This window comes from Tachyglossus aculeatus, chromosome 14, assembly GCF_015852505.1.
Source record: "Tachyglossus aculeatus isolate mTacAcu1 chromosome 14, mTacAcu1.pri, whole genome shotgun sequence".
NCBI classification, from domain to species: Eukaryota; Metazoa; Chordata; class Mammalia; order Monotremata; family Tachyglossidae; genus Tachyglossus; species Tachyglossus aculeatus.
In genome coordinates, this window is record NC_052079.1 from 53,937,490 (window position 1) to 53,955,170 (window position 17,681).

Sequence of the window (17,681 nt, forward strand, 5' to 3'; positions counted from 1 at the left end):
AGACTCTGAGCCCACTGTTGGGTAGGGACCGTCTCTATATGTTGCCAACTTGTAATAATAATAATAATGATGGCATTTGTTAAGCACTTACTATGTGCAAAGCACTGTTTGCTTCCCAAGCGCTTAGTACAGTGCTCTGTACAGAGTAAGCACTCAATAAATACGATTGAATGAATGCCCCGGGATGGGCTCTCCGCCACCCCCAACCCGTGGGGCAGATAATAATAATAATAATGATGGCATTTATTAAGCGCTTACTATGTGCAAAGCACTGTTCTAAGCGCCGGGGAGGTTACAGGTTGATCAGGTTGTCCCACAGGGAGCTCACAGTCTTGATCCCCATTTTACAGATGAGGTAACTGAGGCCCAGAGAAGTTAAGTGACTTGCCCAGCGTCACACAGCTAATTGGCAGAGCTGGGATTTGAACCCACGTTTGTCCCAGTGCGTCCTTATTTCTCTGCCCAGCAAAGGGATTGGAAGGTGTTGGGGAGCGGGGCCTTCCTTGAAGGCCGGGCAGCTGCAGCCTCTCCCCTGGGAGCCCGGAGCTGCCTGGGCAGACAGAGCTCCTCCCCTGCCTATTCTCCATGCCCCCCCCGTCGCCGCCCTCGTCCCCACCCCGGGGTGAACCCCCTGCAGCGCCGGCTCCCGCCTGGCACGCCTGGCACGCCTGGCGGCCCATTCCCGGCTCCCCGGAGCCACACAAAGGGGCAGTGTGTGTCCCCGTCTGCTGCGCGGCGGGGCCGGGAGGGACCCCCTTCGTCGCCGAACGCCTGTTCGGGTGGAGGAGGGCAAAGCGTAGACCTTGCCCCTTGGGAAGTGTAGGCCTGGCTGGGGGCACTGCCCCGGCGGGGGACCCAGACCGGTGGGTCCCCCGCCGCCCCTGGGACTGGGCGGAGCCAAGGCCCAGTGACCGCAAGGGGCCGGCCCCGGATGGGGGGACTGGGGGCCGCTCTCTGCCCCTGGCCCGGCTCCCGCCCCCCGTCTCCCACGGCCCGCCCGTGTCTCGGACCCCGGAGCCCTCCCCTCCCGGAGCCCCAGGCTTGTTGTGAGGCGCCCCCGCACCAGCTATTTTGAGTGGAAATTGCCGGTTTGGGTGCCCGGTGTGGGGGGAGGGGTTGGCAGGCCTGAGTCAGCCCGGGGGTGGGGTGGGGTGGGGGCAGAATGGGGTGGGTCGGACTAGGGAGTGGAGTGGGGCGAGGTCAGCTGGGGTGGGCTGAGGGAAAGCTCAACTTCCACCCAACGTCCAGTCTACCTGGTGGGGATGAGGTAATTGGGGTCAGAACGGGCCCAGGGGAACCAGCCCTGATGGACCCCCGAGTACCCCCGGCTATCACCCCCGCAGACCGGAAACACGGATGACAGAGGGGCCCCTGACTCGCAGCCACGATGGTCACCCCCAGGCTGGTTTCTGGGGCTTCGGCCGGCCCCGGCCGCGGGGACGCTCGAGGAGGCCTTTGCTGGCCTCCCAGGGCCCGGTCTCCGCCGGAGCGTGGTGGAGGGCCTCTCCGGCCGGGGGCAAACCAGCCTCCTGCCGAAGCATGGTGGAGGACCTCTCCGGCCTGTGGGCTTCAGCTGCCCGAGGTCCCGTCACTGGGCCCACTGCCTTGCCTGTTGGCTCCCCGGGGGCCTGCAGTCCCCTCTTCCTCGGGCAGCCCCCAGCCTGCCATCGAGCTGGGCTGAGTCTACTGGGCCCCATGGGAGGGACGTGCCCACAGTGAGACGTGGTCCCTGCCCCGCGGAGCCCCGTCGGCTCACCGAGAAGTGGCAGCCCCATCCCGATGGGCACGAGGAACTCTTTCTGTCAGCTGGCAGAGCCAGGAGTGCTGAGGTGATGGGCGGCGGCAGCTGAGGGCCATGGGGGTTGTTGATCAGTCAGGGGAGGCTGCCTGGAGGAAGAGGTGGTCAGCAAAGGCCCAGGGGCTGCCAGGCCTCAAGCCCCGCCTCGAGGTAGGAGCCGGGCTGAGCCGGCCGCTGGGTCCGAGCCCGAGTTGGTGGGGTTGGCGGCAGCTTGAGTGGTCTCGGTGGCCGGCGTTGGCCGGGAGCGCTTGCCCGCCCCGGACCCTGATGGCCGCCCGCTGCTGTGCCCACAGGGAGCGGCCAAGGCCAAGGCCAGATCCTGCAGCGCTTCCCGGAGAAAGATTGGGCCGACAACCCCTTCCCCCAGGGCATCGAGTTGGTGAGAGATGGGGCCTGGGGGGGACGGGGAGGGTCGGAGACCCTGTGGGGTCGGCGGGGTCACCTGCGGGGACCAGCGGCCACCGGGCCCAGAGCCCATAGCGGGGCTGGGTCCTGGAGCTCCTCCGGGCTCTGCCGCGTCTGCTGTCCTCTGCGCGTCGTCCTTCCCCCCCTCGCCCCCCAAACCTGTCTCAAACCAGGGGCTGGAGGTCACGACTTGGGTGGGGACAACCCGTCTGCTCTCCGGCCGGTGCCCAGCCCCGTCGGGACTGTACTTCCCAGTGCTCTGCACACAGTAAGCGCTCAGTAAATACAATTGAATGAATGACTGCCTGTCCCCATAGTTCTGCCAGCCCAGCGGGTGGCAGCTGTGCCCCGAGCGGAGCCCACCCACCTTCTCCATCGCCGTCCTCACGGACATCAACTCAGAGCGCCACTACTGCGCCTGCCTCACCTTCTGGGAGCCCGTGGAGGCGGCTCAGGTCTGTGGGGATGGGGCGGGAGAAGCGGGGGGCCCGGGTCTGGCCGAGAAGAGCAGCCCCGAGCCCGCGGGCTCTGTGTCGGCAGGCTCACGCTCAGAGTGAGGCCGAGGAGGGGCAGAGATCGGCGCGGGGGTCCGCCCCTGGGCCCCCGGCCTCCCCGCCACAGCTGTTCGCGCCCAAGACGCTGGTGCTGGTGTCCCGGCTGGACCACTCGGAGGTGTTCAGGGTGAGGCGGCGGGGAGCGGGAGGGAGGCGGGCGGGCGGCGGGCGGGGGCCGAGGTCCCGGGGAGCAGGGGGGGACCGAGCCCTGAGGCTCCGCGTCCTTTCCCGGGCACTGCCCGGCCCCCGCAGAACAGCCTGGGCCTCATCTACACGGTCCACGTGGAGGGTCTGAGCACGTCCCTGGAGAACCTCGTGGGCAACCTCCTCACCTGCTTCGTCCCCATTGCGGGGGGCGCACAGGTGGGTGGCGCGCGGGGGGCCGCGGCCTCGGGCTCTCGGCCGCTCCCCCCTGCCAGAAGTGGGCCCCAGCGGTCCCCAGCTGGGTAGGCGGGGGAATCCAGAGGGGTAGGAATCCCGAGGGGGGGCGGGGGAATCCCCCGGCCTAGGCCGTGGGGGTGGGTCTGGTCCCCGCGCCGCCCGTCGGGGCTGCCCCAGGGCGGCCTCCCGTCCGTCCTCCCCAGTGTCTGTCTGCGTGTGGCACCCCCTCCTCCCAGCTTGACCCCTCCGTGTGTCCCTTTGTGGCCCGTCCCCATCCCTGCCTGTCGGGGGGGGGGGCCCGGCAGGCCGTCTAACTGTCTGTCCGTCTGTCTGTCTGTCCCGTGCAGCCGGACTGTGTAGAGGAAGGAGCGGTATGCGTCTTCCCCATCTGCCCCTCAGCCCACCACCGGGGTGGTTCTGTCCAGCACGGCTTGGGGGGCGGGGGGCGCAAGGGTTGTGCGGGCCGGGTCCCCAGATGGCCCTCACTGGGCCCGCCTCTGCCCCCGGGACTGCCCTGGTCCCCTGGCTTATGTCTCCTGACCCTTCCCTGGGCAGCCCCCGGGGCGGGGGCGAGGCCGTCTGAGCTCCCCCCGCCACCCCCCCGGTTTGACTCCGACCCCCAACCGTCCTCCTCTCCCTCCAGAGGACCATCTCGTTAGGCGTCGGTGACCGCCAGGTGATCCAGACGCCTCTGAGCGACTCGCTGCCCGTCAGCTGCTGCAGCGTCGCCCTGCTCTTCCGCCAGCTGGGTGAGCCGGACCCGAGGGCGATCGGTGGCGGCGGGGGGGCGCGGGGGAAGGGGCCGGGACGGGGTCCCGGCGCTGACCCCCAACTCGGGCCCCCCGTCCCCTCAGGCATCACCAACGTGCTGACCCTGTTCTGCGCCTGTCTCACGGAACACAAGATCCTCTTCCTGTCCCGCAGCTACCAGCGCCTCACGGACGCCTGCCGTGGGCTGCTCGCCCTGCTCTTCCCGCTCAAGTACAGGTCGGCCCCAGGGGCCCCGCCGGCGCCTCCTCCCACGCTCCCCGGCCCCTTCCCCTGGTTCCCGGGCCCCCCGGGAGTCCCGGCCGGGCTCCTTCCCCGGGATCCTCGGGCCCCCCGGACGTCCCGGCCCCGCCCCCCGCTGAGCCTCCTTCCCATGGCAGCTTCACCTACGTGCCCATCCTGCCGGCCCAGCTGCTGGAGGTGCTGAGCACTCCGACCCCCTTCGTCATCGGCGTCAACTCCATCTTCCAGGCTGAGACTCAGGAGCTGGTGAGGAACCCCTGGCCCCCAGCCCCCCGGACTCCCCCGACCAGCCCCATCCAGCCCGGGGCTGCTGGGCATCGTGGCCGCCCGCGGGGGCGGTCCCAGCCCCCTTGACCGTCTCCCCCCACCCCGCCTGCAGCTGGACGTGATCATCGCGGACCTGGATGGGGGGACGGTGACCGTTCCCGAGTGTGTGCACGTCCCCCCGCTCCCCGAGCCACTGCATGGCCAGACCCACCGGGCCCTGTGCATGGTGAGCGGGGTGGGGTGGGGCCCGGGGGTGGGGGGCTCTCACCCCACCACAGACACCCCCTCCCCCTCCGGGCCCCGCGCGTGGTGAGCAGGGGGTGAGGCCTGGGGGGAAAGGTCTCGCCCAGTCGCGGACCCATTAGGCCCTGTGCGTGGTGAAGCGGGTGGGGCCTCGGTGGGAGGTCTCACCAGCCACCCTGGGGAGCGGCCGATCCCGTGGGGTGGCCCCCCGCCCCGTGACCTCCCCTTGGGCCCTCAGGTCCTGGACCCTGAGCTGGAGCTCGCTGACCTGGCCTTCCCCCCGCCCTCCAGTTCCCCCCAATCCCTCAAGATGCAGGTACCGGGGGGTGGGATGGGGGGGTGGCCTGAGAGGGGTGGTCTCTCCCTGGAGGGTGCGGGGAGGGGGCGTCGCGGTCACCCTGCCGGGGACAAGGGACGGGGGCGGGGGGGGCGGTGCGGCCCCTCTGAACGGGCCCCGCCCCCAGGACAAGGAGCTGCGGGCGGTGTTCCTGCGCCTGTTTGCCCAGCTGCTGCAGGGCTACCGCTGGTGTCTGCACCTCGTCCGCATCCACCCGGAGCCCGTGCTGCGTTTCCACAAGGTGGGGCCGGGGGCCGGGGGCCGGGGGCCGGGGCCCGGGGCGGGGGGCCGGGCCAGACACTCACCATCTGCCCGCCCCTGCAGGCAGCATTCCTGGGGCAGCGAGGCCTAGTGGAAGATGAGTTCTTGCCCAAGGTGCTGGAGGGAATGGCGTTTGCCGGCTTTATCTCCGAACGTGGGGACCCATTCCGCCCCATCGACCTGTTCGATGAGGTACCGCGCCGGGGCTGGGCCTCATCCTGGGACTGGGGGTGGGCAGGGGACTTGGATCCGGGCTGGGGGCGGCACAGAGGATGACGCCAGGCCCTCGGGGGATGGGACACCCCGACCGCCCAGCCCCCCAAATCGAGGACTGTGGAGTGAAAGGCAGGGGGGGAGCTCCCCGTATTTCTCCCCGTCACCCTGACCCTTGCTCCCTCTCCCCCCGGCCCACCTCCAGCTGGTGGCCCAGGAGGTGCAGCCCATCGGGGTCGAGGAGAAGCAGCCCCAGCGCGTCCTGCGGAATGTGAAGGAGCTGGCAGAGGCTCTGTACAAGAATGTAGGAGGCCACGGAGGGGGCGGGGTGGGGCCTGCTGGGGTTCATCCTCCCACCCCCCACCACCCCTTCTCCCCATTCTCCTTGCCTCCATCACTTTTTCCCCCTTCCTCCTCCCTCTATGCCTCCTCCTACCTCCTCATTCATATATTCATTCACTCAGTCATATTTATTGAGTGCTTACTGTGTGCAGAGCACTGTACTAAGCGCTTGGGAAATCCAAGTTGGCAACATATAGAGACGGTCCCTATCAATCAATCAATCATATTTATTGAGCACTTATTGTGTGCAGAGCACTGTACTAAGCGCTTGGGAAGTACGAGTCGACAACACATAGAGACAGTCCCTACCTAACAGCGGGCTCACAGTCTAGAAGGGGGAAGCAGAGAACAAAATCAAACATACTAACAAAATAAAATAAATTAAATAGATATGTACAAGTAAGATAAATAAATAAATGGAGTAGTAAATATGTACAAACATATATACAGGTTGGTTGGTCGGTCCCTACCCAACAACGGGCTCACAGTCTCGAAGGGGGAGACGGACAACAAAACGAAACATGTGGACAGGTGTCAAGTCGTCAGAACAAATAGAATTAAAGCTAAATGCACATCATTAACAAAATAAATAGAATAGCAAAGATGTACAAGTAAAATAGAGTAATAAATCTGTACAAACATATACAGGTGCTGTGGGGAGGGGAAGGAGGTAGGGCGGGGGGGATGGGGAGGAGGAGAGGAAGAAGGGGGGCTCAGCTTGGGCCCTCCTCTCGCATCCCCCCTTCTTCTCCCCTCCAACTCCTCTTTCCTTCCCCGTCCATTCCCGTCCCTTCCTCCTCCTCCCAGGAGAATCCTTACCCAGCGGTGGCCATGCACAAAGTGCAGAAGCCGGCCGAGGGCGGCCACCTGCAGCGGGCACCGCGGCCGTTCCCGCGGCTGGACGAGAGCACGGTGCAGTGGATCATCGACCAGGCCAGCGCCAAGCTGCAGGGCGCCCCGCCCGCGGTGCGGGCGGCCAAGAAGACCCTGGTGCCCTCTGGCCCGCCCATCGGTAGGGCCGGGCCGGGCCTTGGCTAGGGGGTGGCTAGGACTCGGGGTGCGGGGCGGGGGGGGGGTCCGAGATCCGGCGAGCCCCGCGAGGGTGTGACCGGCCCCCGTCCCTCCTCCGCCAGCGGCCATCGTGGAGCGGAATGGCGGGTTGCAGGTCAACAACGCGCGGAGGCTCGAGGTCGTGCGCAACTGCATCACCTTTACTTTCGAGGGCAAGATGCTGGAGGCCAAGAAGGTGCCCCCCCCCACCCGATCCTTCCCTCGTCCTCCCCGATGCCCCCATCCTCTGGGTCCCTGGGTCCTCGTCCTCAGCTGTATATATGTTTGTACATATTTATTACTCTATTTTACTTGTACATATCTATTCTATTTTGTTAGTATGTTTGGTTTTGTTCTCCGTCTCCCCCTTTTAGACTGTGAGCCCACTGTTGGGTAGGGACCGTCTCTAGATGTTGCCAACTTGCACTTCCCAAGCGCTTAGTACAGTGCTCTGCACACAGTAAGCGCTCAGTAAATATGATTGATTGATTGATTCCCCGCCCCCCACCCCCCACCCCCGCGCCTCTGGGCGTCATGAGCCGCCCCGTCCCGTCCCCAGCTGCTCCCGGCTGTGCTGCGGGCGCTGAAGGGCCGGGCCGCCCGGCGCTGCCTGACCCGCGAGCTGCACCTGCACGTGCAGCAGAACCGCTCCGTGCTGGACCACCAGCAGTTCGACTACGTCGTGCGCATGATCAACTCCTGCCTGCAGGTGCGGGGGCCGCCGGGGCCCGTGATCGCCGGGTGGGCGGGCGGGCGGGCCGGGCCGCGGAGGGGGAACTCCGGCTTCCGTCCCCGCCCACAGGACTGCGCGGCCACGGACGAACACGGCATCGCGGCCGCCCTGCTGCCCCTGGTCACGGCCTTCTGCCGGGTGAGTGAGAGCGGGGCTGGGGGCCGGGCCGTCCCGCCCTACGTCCGCCGGCCGGACTCGCCCGGCTCCTGGCCGAGCGCCCAACCCCAGCCGCTGTCGTGACCCGCACCCCATCCTCCGGCCCACAGAAGCTGAGCCCCGGCGTGACGCAGTTCGCGTACAGCTGCGTGCAGGAACACACGGTCTGGACCACCCCCCAGTTCTGGGAGGCCATGTTCTACGGCGACGTGCAGACCCACATCCGTGCCCTCTACCTGGATCCCGGCGGCAACAGCCCCGTGGCGCGGGTACCGCCGGACCCCCGGGGAGGGGGTGGGTGGGGCGGGGGCGCTGCCAGGACGATCAGGGGTGGGGTCGGGTGGCGGGAGCGAGGGCCGGCGCTGACGCCCGTGTGGCAGGCGGCGCCGGACAGCGAGGGGCCGGCCGGCCGGGTGACGCTGCTGGAAGAGGAAGAGGAGGAGGAGGAGGACCGCGGGGGGCCACCGGAGGAGGAGGAAGAGGAGGAGGAGGAGAAGTCGGCGCTGGAGGTGGCGGCGGAGCAGCGGCGGCTGTGGCCCACGCTGACCCGGGAGAAGCAGCAGGAGCTGGTGCAGAAGGAGGAGAGCACCGTGTACAGTCAGGCCATCCACTACGCCAACCGCATGAGCTACCTGCTCCTGCCCCTCGATGCCAGCAAGGGCCGCCTGGCGCGCGGGACCCCGCTGGCCGACGCCGACAGCGTCAGCAACAGCCTCGTCACCAACAGGTGCGCGGCCGGGGGCGGCCGGAGGGAGGGACGGACCGGGGCCGCCGGCCGGGGCCCCGAGCCCCAGGGGGCGGAGGGGCCGGTCCGGCGCCAGCCCCTGCCTCCGGTCCCGGCAGCATGGCGGGCAGCGTGGCCGAGAGCTACGACACGGAGAGCGGGTTCGAGGACGCGGAGGGCTCGGACGCGGCGGGCGCCGTGGTGAGGTTCATCAACCGCTTCGTGGACAAGGTCTGCACCGAGAGCGGCGTCACCAGCGAGCATCTCAAGAGCCTGCACAGCATGGTGCCAGGTATTGGGGGGCGGGCCGGGGGACGGGCGCCGGGTAGCCGGGCCCGGGGGAACCCAAGGGGCCGGCACTGAGGGCGGTTATGTCCGGGCAGACATCGTCCAGATGCACATCGAGACGCTGGACGCCGTGCACAGAGAGAGCAAACGCCTCCCTCCCATCCAGAAGGTGAGCGGGCGGTCGGGGGCCCAGGGAGGAGCCCAACGGGGCTGGGGGAAGGGGACCTCAGGAGGAGCCCTGGGCAGAGCATTCATTCATTCACTCAGTCGTGTTTTTTGAGCGCTTACTGTGTGCAGAGCACTGTACTAAGCGCTTGGGAAGTCCAAGTTGGCAACATATAGAGACGGTCCCTACCCAACAGCGGGCTCACCGTCTAGAGCAGCGCGCGGGGGCCGGAGGTGGGACCAGGGCCTCCTGAGCCCCCCACCCCGTGCCCCTCCCCGCCTCCGTAGCCCAAACTGCTGCGCCCGACCCTGCTGCCCGGCGAGGAGTGCGTACTCGAGGGCCTGCGGGTCTACCTGATGCCCGACGGACGGGAGGAAGGGGCGGGGGGCAACGTCGGCGGGCCAGCCCTGCTGCCTGCGGAGGGTGCCATCTTCCTCACCACCTACCGGGTCATCTTCACCGGACTGCCCACCGACCCCCTGGGTGAGGACCTTCCCCTCTCCTCACCTGTCCCTGGAACCCCGACTATTTCATTCATTCACTCATTCAATCGTATTTATTGAGCGCTTACTGTGTGCAGAGCACCGGACTAAGCGCTTGGGAAGTCCAGGTTGGCAACATATAGAGACGGTCCCTACCCAACGGCGGGCTCACAGTCCAGAAGAATTTTAGAATAGAATAGTTCATTCATTGAATCGTATTTATTGAGCGGTTACTGTGTGCAGAGTACTGTACTAAGCGCTTGGGAAGTACAGGTTGGCAACATCTACATTCATTCATTGAATTGTATTTATTGAGCAGTTACTGTGTGCAGAGTACTGTACTAAGCGCTTGGGAAGTACAGGTTGGCAACATCTACATTCATTCATTGAATCGTATTTATTGAGCGCTTACTGTGTGCAGAACACTGTACTAAGCGCTTGGGAAGCGCAAGTTGGCAACATATAGAGACGGTCCCTGCCCAACAGCGGGCTCACAGTCTAGAAGAATTTTAGAATAGAATAGTTCATTCATTGAATCATATTTATTGAGTGCTTACTGTGTGCAGAGCACTGTACTAAGCGCTTGGGAAGTACAGGTTGGCAACATCTATATTCATCCATTCAGTTGTATTTATCGAGCACTTTGTGCAGAGCACTGTACTAAGCACTTGGGAAGTACAGTCAATCAATCAATCGTATTTATTAAGTGCTTACTGTGTGCAGAGCACTGTACTAAGCGCTTGGAAAGTCCAAGTTGGCAACATCTTGAGACGGTCCCTACCCAACCGCGGGCCCACAATCCAGAAGGGAGAGACAGAGAACAAAACAAAACATATCAACAAAATAAAATAAATAGAATAAATATGTACGCCAACTTGTACATCCCAAGTGCCCAGCACAGTGCTCTGCACACAGTAAGTGCTCAATAAATATGATCGAATGAAGGAATGAATTGAGGGCTTACTGTGCGCAGAGCACGGCACCAAGCGCTTTTCTAGACTTTTTCCCCGGACCTCCCGGCTCCTAGTCCGGTTCCCCGCCGGCTGTGAGCGCCCGCTCCTTCCCGCCCCTTCCCCTGACTGGCCTCCCGCTCCCCGGCCGTGCCCCTCAGTGGGGGAGCAGGGGGTGGTCCGCTCCTTCCCCGTGGCTGCGCTGACCAAGGAGAAGAAAATCAGCGTCCAGGTGGACCAGTGCCAGCTGGACGGGCTGCGGCTGCGCTCCTGCACTTTCCAGGTGCGCCCTGCCTCTCCCCTCCCCTCCCCTCTGCCCACGGGCCGCACCGCGCCCCGGGGAGACGGGTGGGCCGCCTTGAACCCTGACCCCCGGCCCCCCTCCGGCCCCCAGCTGCTGAAGATCGCTTTCGACGAGGAGGTGGGCTCCGACAGCGCCGAGACCTTCCGCAAGCACCTTCAAAAGCTGCGCTTCCCCACCCACGTCCACAACACCTTCGCCTTCAGCGCCGGCCAGCCCGCCCCCACCCTGCAGCCCCGCTCCAAAGAGAAGAGCCCCTCCCTCAGGTAGCCCCTCTCCCAGGGCCGGACCCCCCCACACCGTGGGCACGGTGCGGCGGGGAGATTTGGGCCCAACTCCAGGTTCCTCGGCTGGACGGACCGACGGGGGCGGACCCCGCTATTTATAGAGCGCTTCCCGTGTGCAGAACACAAGGGAAAGTACAGGACGACGGAGTTGGCAGATGAGACCCCTGCCCCCCGAAAGCTTAGAGTCTGCACGCGCTGTGCCCCGTTCAGCAGACCAAAGCCGGGCAGCGGCTGGCGGGGGTCCAGCCCACCGTGTCCGCGCTGGGCCGGGCTCGGTCCCCACCTTTCCGGCGTCATCATCATCATCAATCGCATTTATTGAGCGCTTACTGTGTGCAGAGCACTGGACTAAGAGGAGCTCCGGAGCCCCCCGGCCCAGGCCGCGAGGGCATCTGGACTCCGGGAGCAACCTGGGGGCAGCCGTGGCGGGAGGAGTCTCCGGCCACAGTCCTGACACCCCCCCCCCCCGCCCACCCCAGGACGCTGTCGCGGAACCTGATGAAGAACGCCAAGAAGACCATGGGCCGCCAGCACGAGAGCCGCCGCAAATACCACCCGCCCAGCCTGGGGACCCTGCTGTCCCAGCCGGCTCACGGCGCCGATGACCCGGACGACCCCATCTCAGGTGGGCGGGGGCCCCGGGCCGGGCCGGAGGGGCCGGGGCCGGGAGGCGGCGGGGCGGGCGAGGCCCCGACTGCCCACCACGGCCCTGTGCCCGCGCAGTGTCGGAGGAGGCGGAGCCCGGCACGCTGACCCCCGGCGGTGCGGGCCTGAAGCCGTCCGACCGCCTGACCCTGAGCCACCTGGTGGACCGGGCCTGCTGCCGTGACTACCAGCGCCTGGGGCTGGGCACGCTCAGCAGCAGCCTGAGTCGCGCCAAGCACGAGCAGCCCTTCCGCATCTCCACCGTCAACCGCATGTACGCCGTCTGCCGCAGGTGAGCCCGCCGCCGCCCCCCCCCCCCCCCCCCCAGCCGCCGCGCCCACCGCGGGGAGGGGGAGGCGCCCGGCCCTGAGGCCCCTCCTTCTGCCCCCACTCTCCCGCCGCCAGCTACCCCGGGGTGCTGATCGTGCCGCAGAGCGTACAGGACAACGCGCTGCAGAAGGTGTCCCGCTGCTACCGGCAGGGCCGCTTCCCGGTGCTGTGCTGGCGGAGCGGGCGCTCGCGGGCCGTGCTCCTGCGCTCCGGGGGGCTGCACGCCAAGGGCGTCGTCAGCCTCTTCAAGGCCCAGAACGCCCCCTCCCCAGGTACCCCTTTCCCCATCCTCCACCCTCCCTGATTCCCCTTTCCCACCCTGGGCCCCTCCCCAATTCCCCTCGCCCCAGCCGTTCGGACGCGAGCCCCCCGAGGGGCGGAGACCGCGGCTCACCTGTGGGGCGGGCTGGACCGCCGGGCCACGGGACACCGAGGGGACCGGTCCGGGCTCAGGGCTGCACGCAGTAAGCACTGAATCGAAACGGTGACTAGCACTCCGAATGGCCCCCGCCCCGGACCCCGTGCAGCCTGGGCCCGGCCCCGTCCCCAGATGGAGAACGCGGCCCCCTCCCCTCGGCCCCCGCAGGGCAGTCGCCGGTGGACTCCAGCAGCCAGGAGCAGGAGAGCTACCTGCAGGCCGTGGTCAGCTGCCTGACCCACCGCGGCCACGAGGCCTCCGGCCGCAACACGCTCAGCGGCTTCTCCTCCGCCCACATGGCCGGCCACGGTGAGGGCGGGACGCGGGGGCCCGGGGCAGTCGCCCAACGGGGTCACTAGCCCGGGATCCCGGGCGAGGGAAGACCCCCGCTCTCCCCATTCCCTCCCACCAAGACACCACGTTTGCGTGCGCGCATCTGTCTATCTCCCCGCCGCCCAGCAAGCTGCCCGTTCCCCGTTCCGGCCACCACGTCCCCCCCACTCACCCTTCCCCCGGGGGTCCGGCCGGGGGCCCCGTCAGAGCTGGGGTCTGGTGCCCCCGCAGATCCCTCGGAGCGGAGACCCCGGCCGGCCGGGCTGAGCTCCCTGATGAAGCAGGTGATGGGCGGGAAGGAGGACGGTGGCGGCGGCGCGAGCCGTGGAGGTGAGAGCCCGACTCGGCCGCGTCCCCTCCGCCCGGGCAGGATTCCCGCCGTCCCCGCGCCTTGGGCCCCCTGGAAGTGGTCGCCCAAGCGCCTTTTCTGCCACGACCAGAGCGCGTTCGCCGCTGCCTCCAAATGGGTCCCAGTTTTGGGAGGGAACCCCAGAAAGCTGGGGAGACAACTCTGGCTCCCCAACTGACTCCCCACACTGTGCCCCCCCCCCCCCCCCCCCCCAGTGCCCAGCCACAGAGCCGGGGTGACCACCCTGTCTGGTCCCATGGCCACCCCGGGCATCAGAAGGACCAGTCCCCGAGGTATTGAGCCGGCCTGCCGGCCTGTATGGCACTAATGCCCCGTGTGCATGGCCCGGGCGCTAACCCTGCCCGTCCTGCCCCACCCTGGGCGCTAACCCTTCCCGCCCTGCCCTCTGGGGCACTAATCCTGCTTGCTACCCCCGGACACCCACCCTGGGCACTAACCCTGCCCCCCAAGTGCTAATCCTGCCCACCGTGCCCTCCCTTGGGCGCTAACTTTGCCCGTCCCGACCCCCTCTGGGTGCTAATCCTGCCCACCCCGACCCCGTGGGTGCCGCCTCAGCCCATCCGTGCCCGTCCCGGATGATGACCTCGCCCACTGGGGCGCTGACCTCTCCCCTCCCACACCCCTGCTGCCCGAGCCCCATGTCCCCGTCCCCCACCGCGTCCCCGTCCCCTCTGGAGGCCGGGGAATCTCCTGGCTCGGCTCCAGCCTCCCAAGTAAGCGCCGGCCGGGCCCCCTGCGGACCCTCTCCCCGGCCCCCGCCCCCTGACCCCGGGCCTCCCCACAGGGAAGTGGGGCAGCATCCGTGTCAGCGGGCGCAGCGCCGGCCCCGGCGTGGACGTGGGCTCGCGGCTGGCGGCGAAGGAGCTCCTGAGCCCCCAGCCCAACGGGGGGCCCCCCGAACCGGGCTTCCTCCACCCTCCCCGGGCTGCCCTCTATATCATCGGGGACAAGTCTCAGCTCAAGGTGACCTGGCCGGGGGCCCGGGGGGCGTGGGGGAAGAGGGCTGCCAGGGACGGGGGCGGTCAGCGGAGGCTCCCGGCTCTGACCTGGCCCCGGGGGCGTGTTTGTGCCCGGCGGGCGCGGCCAGGGCGTGAAGCCGGACCCCCTGCATCAGTGGGAGCTGGTCCCCATCGAGGTGTTCGAGGTGCGGCACGTCAAAGCCAGCTTCAAGAAACTGCTCAAAGCCTGCGTGCCCGGCTGCCCGCCCGGCTCCGCGCCCAACGAGGGCAACCCCACCTACCTGCGCTCGCTGGAGGAGTCGGAGTGGCTCGGCCAGGTGGGTGCCCGCCCGCGGCGGCCCCCGGCGCCCCCCGCCCCGCGGCGCCCACCCCCCCTGACCGCGGCCCGCCCCCTCCCAGATCCACAAGCTTCTGCAGTTGTCTGTGCTGGTGGTGGAACTGCTGGACTCGGGCTCTTCGGTCCTGGTCAGCCTGGAGGACGGATGGGACATCACCACCCAGGTGCGGGGGCCGGGCGGCGGGGGCCGGGGGGCGGGGGTCCCCGGGCCCGGCCGGCCACTGGAGCCGCGGGCGTCCGGCCGGCGGGCGCAGGTGGTGTCCCTGGTGCAGCTGCTGTCGGACCCGTACTACCGCACGCTGGACGGCTTCCGCGTGCTGGTGGAGAAGGAGTGGCTGTCCTTCGGCCACCGCTTCGGCCAGCGCGGCACCCACACCGTGGCCGACCAGAGCAGCGGCTTCGCCCCCGTCTTCCTGCAGTTCCTGGACTGCGTGCACCAGGTGGGCGGTGGGACGGAGGCGGGAGGGGCGGGCGCGGGGGGCGGCGGTGACACGGGGGTGGCGGTGACGCGGGGCCGGCGGCTCTCAGGTCCACCTGCAGTTCCCCATGGAGTTTGAGTTCAGCCAGTACTACCTCAAGTTCCTCGGCTACCACCACATGAGCCGTCGCTTCCGCACCTTCCTGCTCGACTCGGACTGCGAGCGCATCGAGCTGGGTCAGCCGGGGCCCCGGGCGGGGGCGGGGGTGGGGGCGGAGGGGGCGGGCCGCCGGGCCGCTGGACACTGAGGGGACCGTCCGGGCTCAGGGCTGCTGTACGAAGAGAAGGGGGAGCGCAGGGGCCAGCAGCAGCCTCCGCTGCCGCCACCGCCGCCGCCGTCGTCGTCCCAGCAGCCGCTGCAGCCGTGCCGCTCCGTGTGGGACTGCGTCGAGCGGCTGGGCCGGAAGGCGCCCATCTTCTTCAACTACATGTACGCGCCCGAGGATGGCCAGGTGAGGGGCCGGAGGGTGGTCTTTCTCCTCTTCCCCCTCTTCTTTTCTCCTTTCTTCCATCCTCTCCATCTTCTCTCCCTCCATCTTCCTCTCCCCCTCCATCCTCCTCTCGCCCATTCTCTTCTCTCCTATCTTTCTCTCCCTCTCCATCCTCTCTCCCATCCTCTCCATCCTCCCCTCACCCATTCTCTTCTCTCCCATCCTTCTCTCCACCTCCATCCCCCTCTCGCCCATTCTATTCTCTCCCATCCTCTTTTCTCCCATCCTCCTCTCCCTCTCCATCCTCCTCTCTCCCTCCATCCTCTCTCGCTCCATCCTCTCTCCCATTCTCTTCTCTCCTATTCTCCTCTCCTCCTCCACCCTCCTCTCTCCCATTCTCTTCTCTCCCATTTTCTTCTCTCCCATCCTCCTCCCCCATTGTCTTCTCTCCCATCCTTTTCTCCCATCCTCCTTCTCCATCCTCCCCCTCCATCCTCTTCTCGCCCATCCTCTTTTCTCCCATCCTCCTCTCCTCCCTCCATCCTCCTCCCTCTCCATCCTCCTGTCTCCATCCTCCTGTCACCCATTCTCTTCTCTCCCATCCTCCTCTCCCCCTCCATCCTCTCTCTCCCTCCATCCTCCCTCTCCCATTCTCTTCTCTCCCATCCTCCTCTCCCCCATTCTCTTCTCTCCCATCCTTTTCTCCCATCCTCCTTCTCCATCCTCCTCCCTCCATCCTCCTCTCACCCATTCTCTTCTCTCCAATCCTCCTCTCCCTCTCCATCCTCCTCTCGCCCATTCTCTTCTCTCCCATCCTCCTCTCCCCTTCCATCCTCCTCTCACCCACTCTCTTCTCTCCCATCCTCTTTTCTCCCATCCTCCTCTCCCCCTCCATCCTCCACTCTTCCTCCATCCTCCTCTCCGGTCTTCCTTCCCCGAGCCTGCCTTAACCCTCCCGTCCCTTGGGCCGCAGGTACTCCGCCCCTACAGCAACGTGTCGAACCTCAAGGTGTGGGACTACTACACGGAGGAGACCCTGGCCGAGGGCCCCCCGTACGACTGGGAGCAGGGCCCGGGCCCCCCCGAGCCCCCCGCCGAGGACGAGCGGCCGGACGGGGTGGCCCTGCAGACCAGCAAGCGGCGGGTGGTCTGGCCCTGCTACGACAGCCGGCCCCGCGCCCAGCCTGACGCCCTGACCCACCTGCTGCAGGTGGGCCGGGACTCACGCCCAAGCCCCTGACCCCTGACGCCCCCCCCGCACCGTCCCGGGAGCCTGGGACAACTGCCTCCCAGCCCGGCCCCGCTCCTGATGTGGCTCTCTGGTCCCAGGAGCTGCAGCGGCTGGAGATGGAGCTGGGCCGCGGGCCGGAGCGCTGGAAGGACACCTGGGACAGGGTCAAGGCTGCCCGGCAGAGCGAGGCCCGGCCCGAGGGGCGGGTATGTGGCGGCGGCCCCCTCGCCTCCCGCACCTCCCGCTCTCCCAACGGAGCGCCCCAGCCCTGCCGTCCACCGCGGGAGGCCCCGTTCCCGGTCCCCACCGGTGCCTACCCCCGGAAGGGGCTCCTCCAACACCCCCCCCCCCCACCCCACCTCCCGGTCCTCCCCCCCCAACTCGGAGGCCCTCCCCGCCCCTCACCCCTCCTCCGGTCTCCGCTCCACTCCTTCAGAGCCCCCCCAGCTGGATGCTGCCGTCCAGCCTGTCCCACCACCGCCGCTCGCTGGGCATCTACCTGCAGGAGGGGATGGCGGCGGTGGGGGTGGGCGGCGCCGGGGGCTCCTGCCTGAACCTCAGCCTGGACGGCGATGACGCCGGCGCCGCCTCGGCCCTGGGCGGCGGCAAGGCGGGCGCCCGCCGCAGCGCCAGCACCTTGTACAACCAGTTCCAGATGGTCGAGAGCGAGAACAGGTGCCCGCTAGGGACGGCCGGAGGGTGGCTGGGGCCGGGGCAGGGGGGGTCTTCCGGACGTCCCCAACTACCGTACGTGCCCCCGTAGGTCGTACGAGGGGATTCTGTACAAGAAGGGGGCTTTCATGAAGGCCTGGAAACAGCGCTGGTTCGTCCTGGACAAAACCAAACACCAGGTGAGCGGAGGGGACGGGGCGGGGTGCCGGGGGGGTGGCGGGTCCCCCGGGATGCTGAGCGGTCCGGGGAGGCCGGGCCCGTGCCGACCGCCCGGACGGGCCCGCCGCCCCGGCAGCTGCGTTACTACGACCAGCGGACCGACGTGGACTGCAAGGGCTTCATCGACCTGAGCGAGGTGGAGGCCGTGACCCCCAGCGCCCCCACCATGGGGGCCCCCAAGAACGTGGACGAGAAGGCCTTCTTCGACGTGAGCGAGCGTCGCGTGGGGCCGGAGGCGGGAGAGGCTGGAGGGCCCCGGGGCCGCGGGGGTCCGGCCCGAGGCGGGGTGGCCTGCTCACGCTCCGTCCG

The 17,681-nt window shown here is 67.6% G+C and overlaps 1 protein-coding gene across 3 annotated transcripts in view; it reads left to right on the forward strand.

The window, feature by feature from the left end:
• The window catches only part of SBF1 (SET binding factor 1), a 30,267-nt gene that overhangs the window by 12,058 nt on the left and 528 nt on the right, over nucleotides 1-17,681 (forward strand). The window contains exons 2-42 of one of the 3 annotated variants that reach the window (XM_038756227.1): nucleotides 2,092-2,177; nucleotides 2,521-2,658; nucleotides 2,744-2,884; nucleotides 3,010-3,120; nucleotides 3,486-3,509; nucleotides 3,782-3,887; nucleotides 3,993-4,125; nucleotides 4,287-4,395; nucleotides 4,529-4,642; nucleotides 4,898-4,975; nucleotides 5,124-5,237; nucleotides 5,321-5,449; nucleotides 5,676-5,774; nucleotides 6,620-6,824; nucleotides 6,946-7,058; nucleotides 7,422-7,571; nucleotides 7,665-7,733; nucleotides 7,862-8,020; nucleotides 8,132-8,478; nucleotides 8,595-8,767; nucleotides 8,859-8,932; nucleotides 9,217-9,412; nucleotides 10,523-10,644; nucleotides 10,756-10,928; nucleotides 11,429-11,574; nucleotides 11,673-11,886; nucleotides 12,000-12,196; nucleotides 12,511-12,651; nucleotides 12,907-13,005; nucleotides 13,240-13,317; nucleotides 13,830-14,008; nucleotides 14,133-14,321; nucleotides 14,404-14,505; nucleotides 14,596-14,781; nucleotides 14,870-14,996; nucleotides 15,087-15,271; nucleotides 16,224-16,460; nucleotides 16,580-16,687; nucleotides 16,918-17,156; nucleotides 17,245-17,332; nucleotides 17,449-17,580. In XM_038756227.1, coding sequence (XP_038612155.1) covers nucleotides 2,092-2,177; nucleotides 2,521-2,658; nucleotides 2,744-2,884; nucleotides 3,010-3,120; nucleotides 3,486-3,509; nucleotides 3,782-3,887; nucleotides 3,993-4,125; nucleotides 4,287-4,395; nucleotides 4,529-4,642; nucleotides 4,898-4,975; nucleotides 5,124-5,237; nucleotides 5,321-5,449; nucleotides 5,676-5,774; nucleotides 6,620-6,824; nucleotides 6,946-7,058; nucleotides 7,422-7,571; nucleotides 7,665-7,733; nucleotides 7,862-8,020; nucleotides 8,132-8,478; nucleotides 8,595-8,767; nucleotides 8,859-8,932; nucleotides 9,217-9,412; nucleotides 10,523-10,644; nucleotides 10,756-10,928; nucleotides 11,429-11,574; nucleotides 11,673-11,886; nucleotides 12,000-12,196; nucleotides 12,511-12,651; nucleotides 12,907-13,005; nucleotides 13,240-13,317; nucleotides 13,830-14,008; nucleotides 14,133-14,321; nucleotides 14,404-14,505; nucleotides 14,596-14,781; nucleotides 14,870-14,996; nucleotides 15,087-15,271; nucleotides 16,224-16,460; nucleotides 16,580-16,687; nucleotides 16,918-17,156; nucleotides 17,245-17,332; nucleotides 17,449-17,580 — 5,810 coding nt within the window. The remainder of the gene's footprint in view (nucleotides 1-2,091; nucleotides 2,178-2,520; nucleotides 2,659-2,743; nucleotides 2,885-3,009; nucleotides 3,121-3,485; nucleotides 3,510-3,781; nucleotides 3,888-3,992; nucleotides 4,126-4,286; nucleotides 4,396-4,528; nucleotides 4,643-4,897; nucleotides 4,976-5,123; nucleotides 5,238-5,320; nucleotides 5,450-5,675; nucleotides 5,775-6,619; nucleotides 6,825-6,945; nucleotides 7,059-7,421; nucleotides 7,572-7,664; nucleotides 7,734-7,861; nucleotides 8,021-8,131; nucleotides 8,479-8,594; nucleotides 8,768-8,858; nucleotides 8,933-9,216; nucleotides 9,413-10,522; nucleotides 10,645-10,755; nucleotides 10,929-11,428; nucleotides 11,575-11,672; nucleotides 11,887-11,999; nucleotides 12,197-12,510; nucleotides 12,652-12,906; nucleotides 13,006-13,239; nucleotides 13,318-13,829; nucleotides 14,009-14,132; nucleotides 14,322-14,403; nucleotides 14,506-14,595; nucleotides 14,782-14,869; nucleotides 14,997-15,086; nucleotides 15,272-16,223; nucleotides 16,461-16,579; nucleotides 16,688-16,917; nucleotides 17,157-17,244; nucleotides 17,333-17,448; nucleotides 17,581-17,681) is intronic. The other 2 variants (XM_038756229.1, XM_038756228.1) reach the window with 2 other exon arrangements.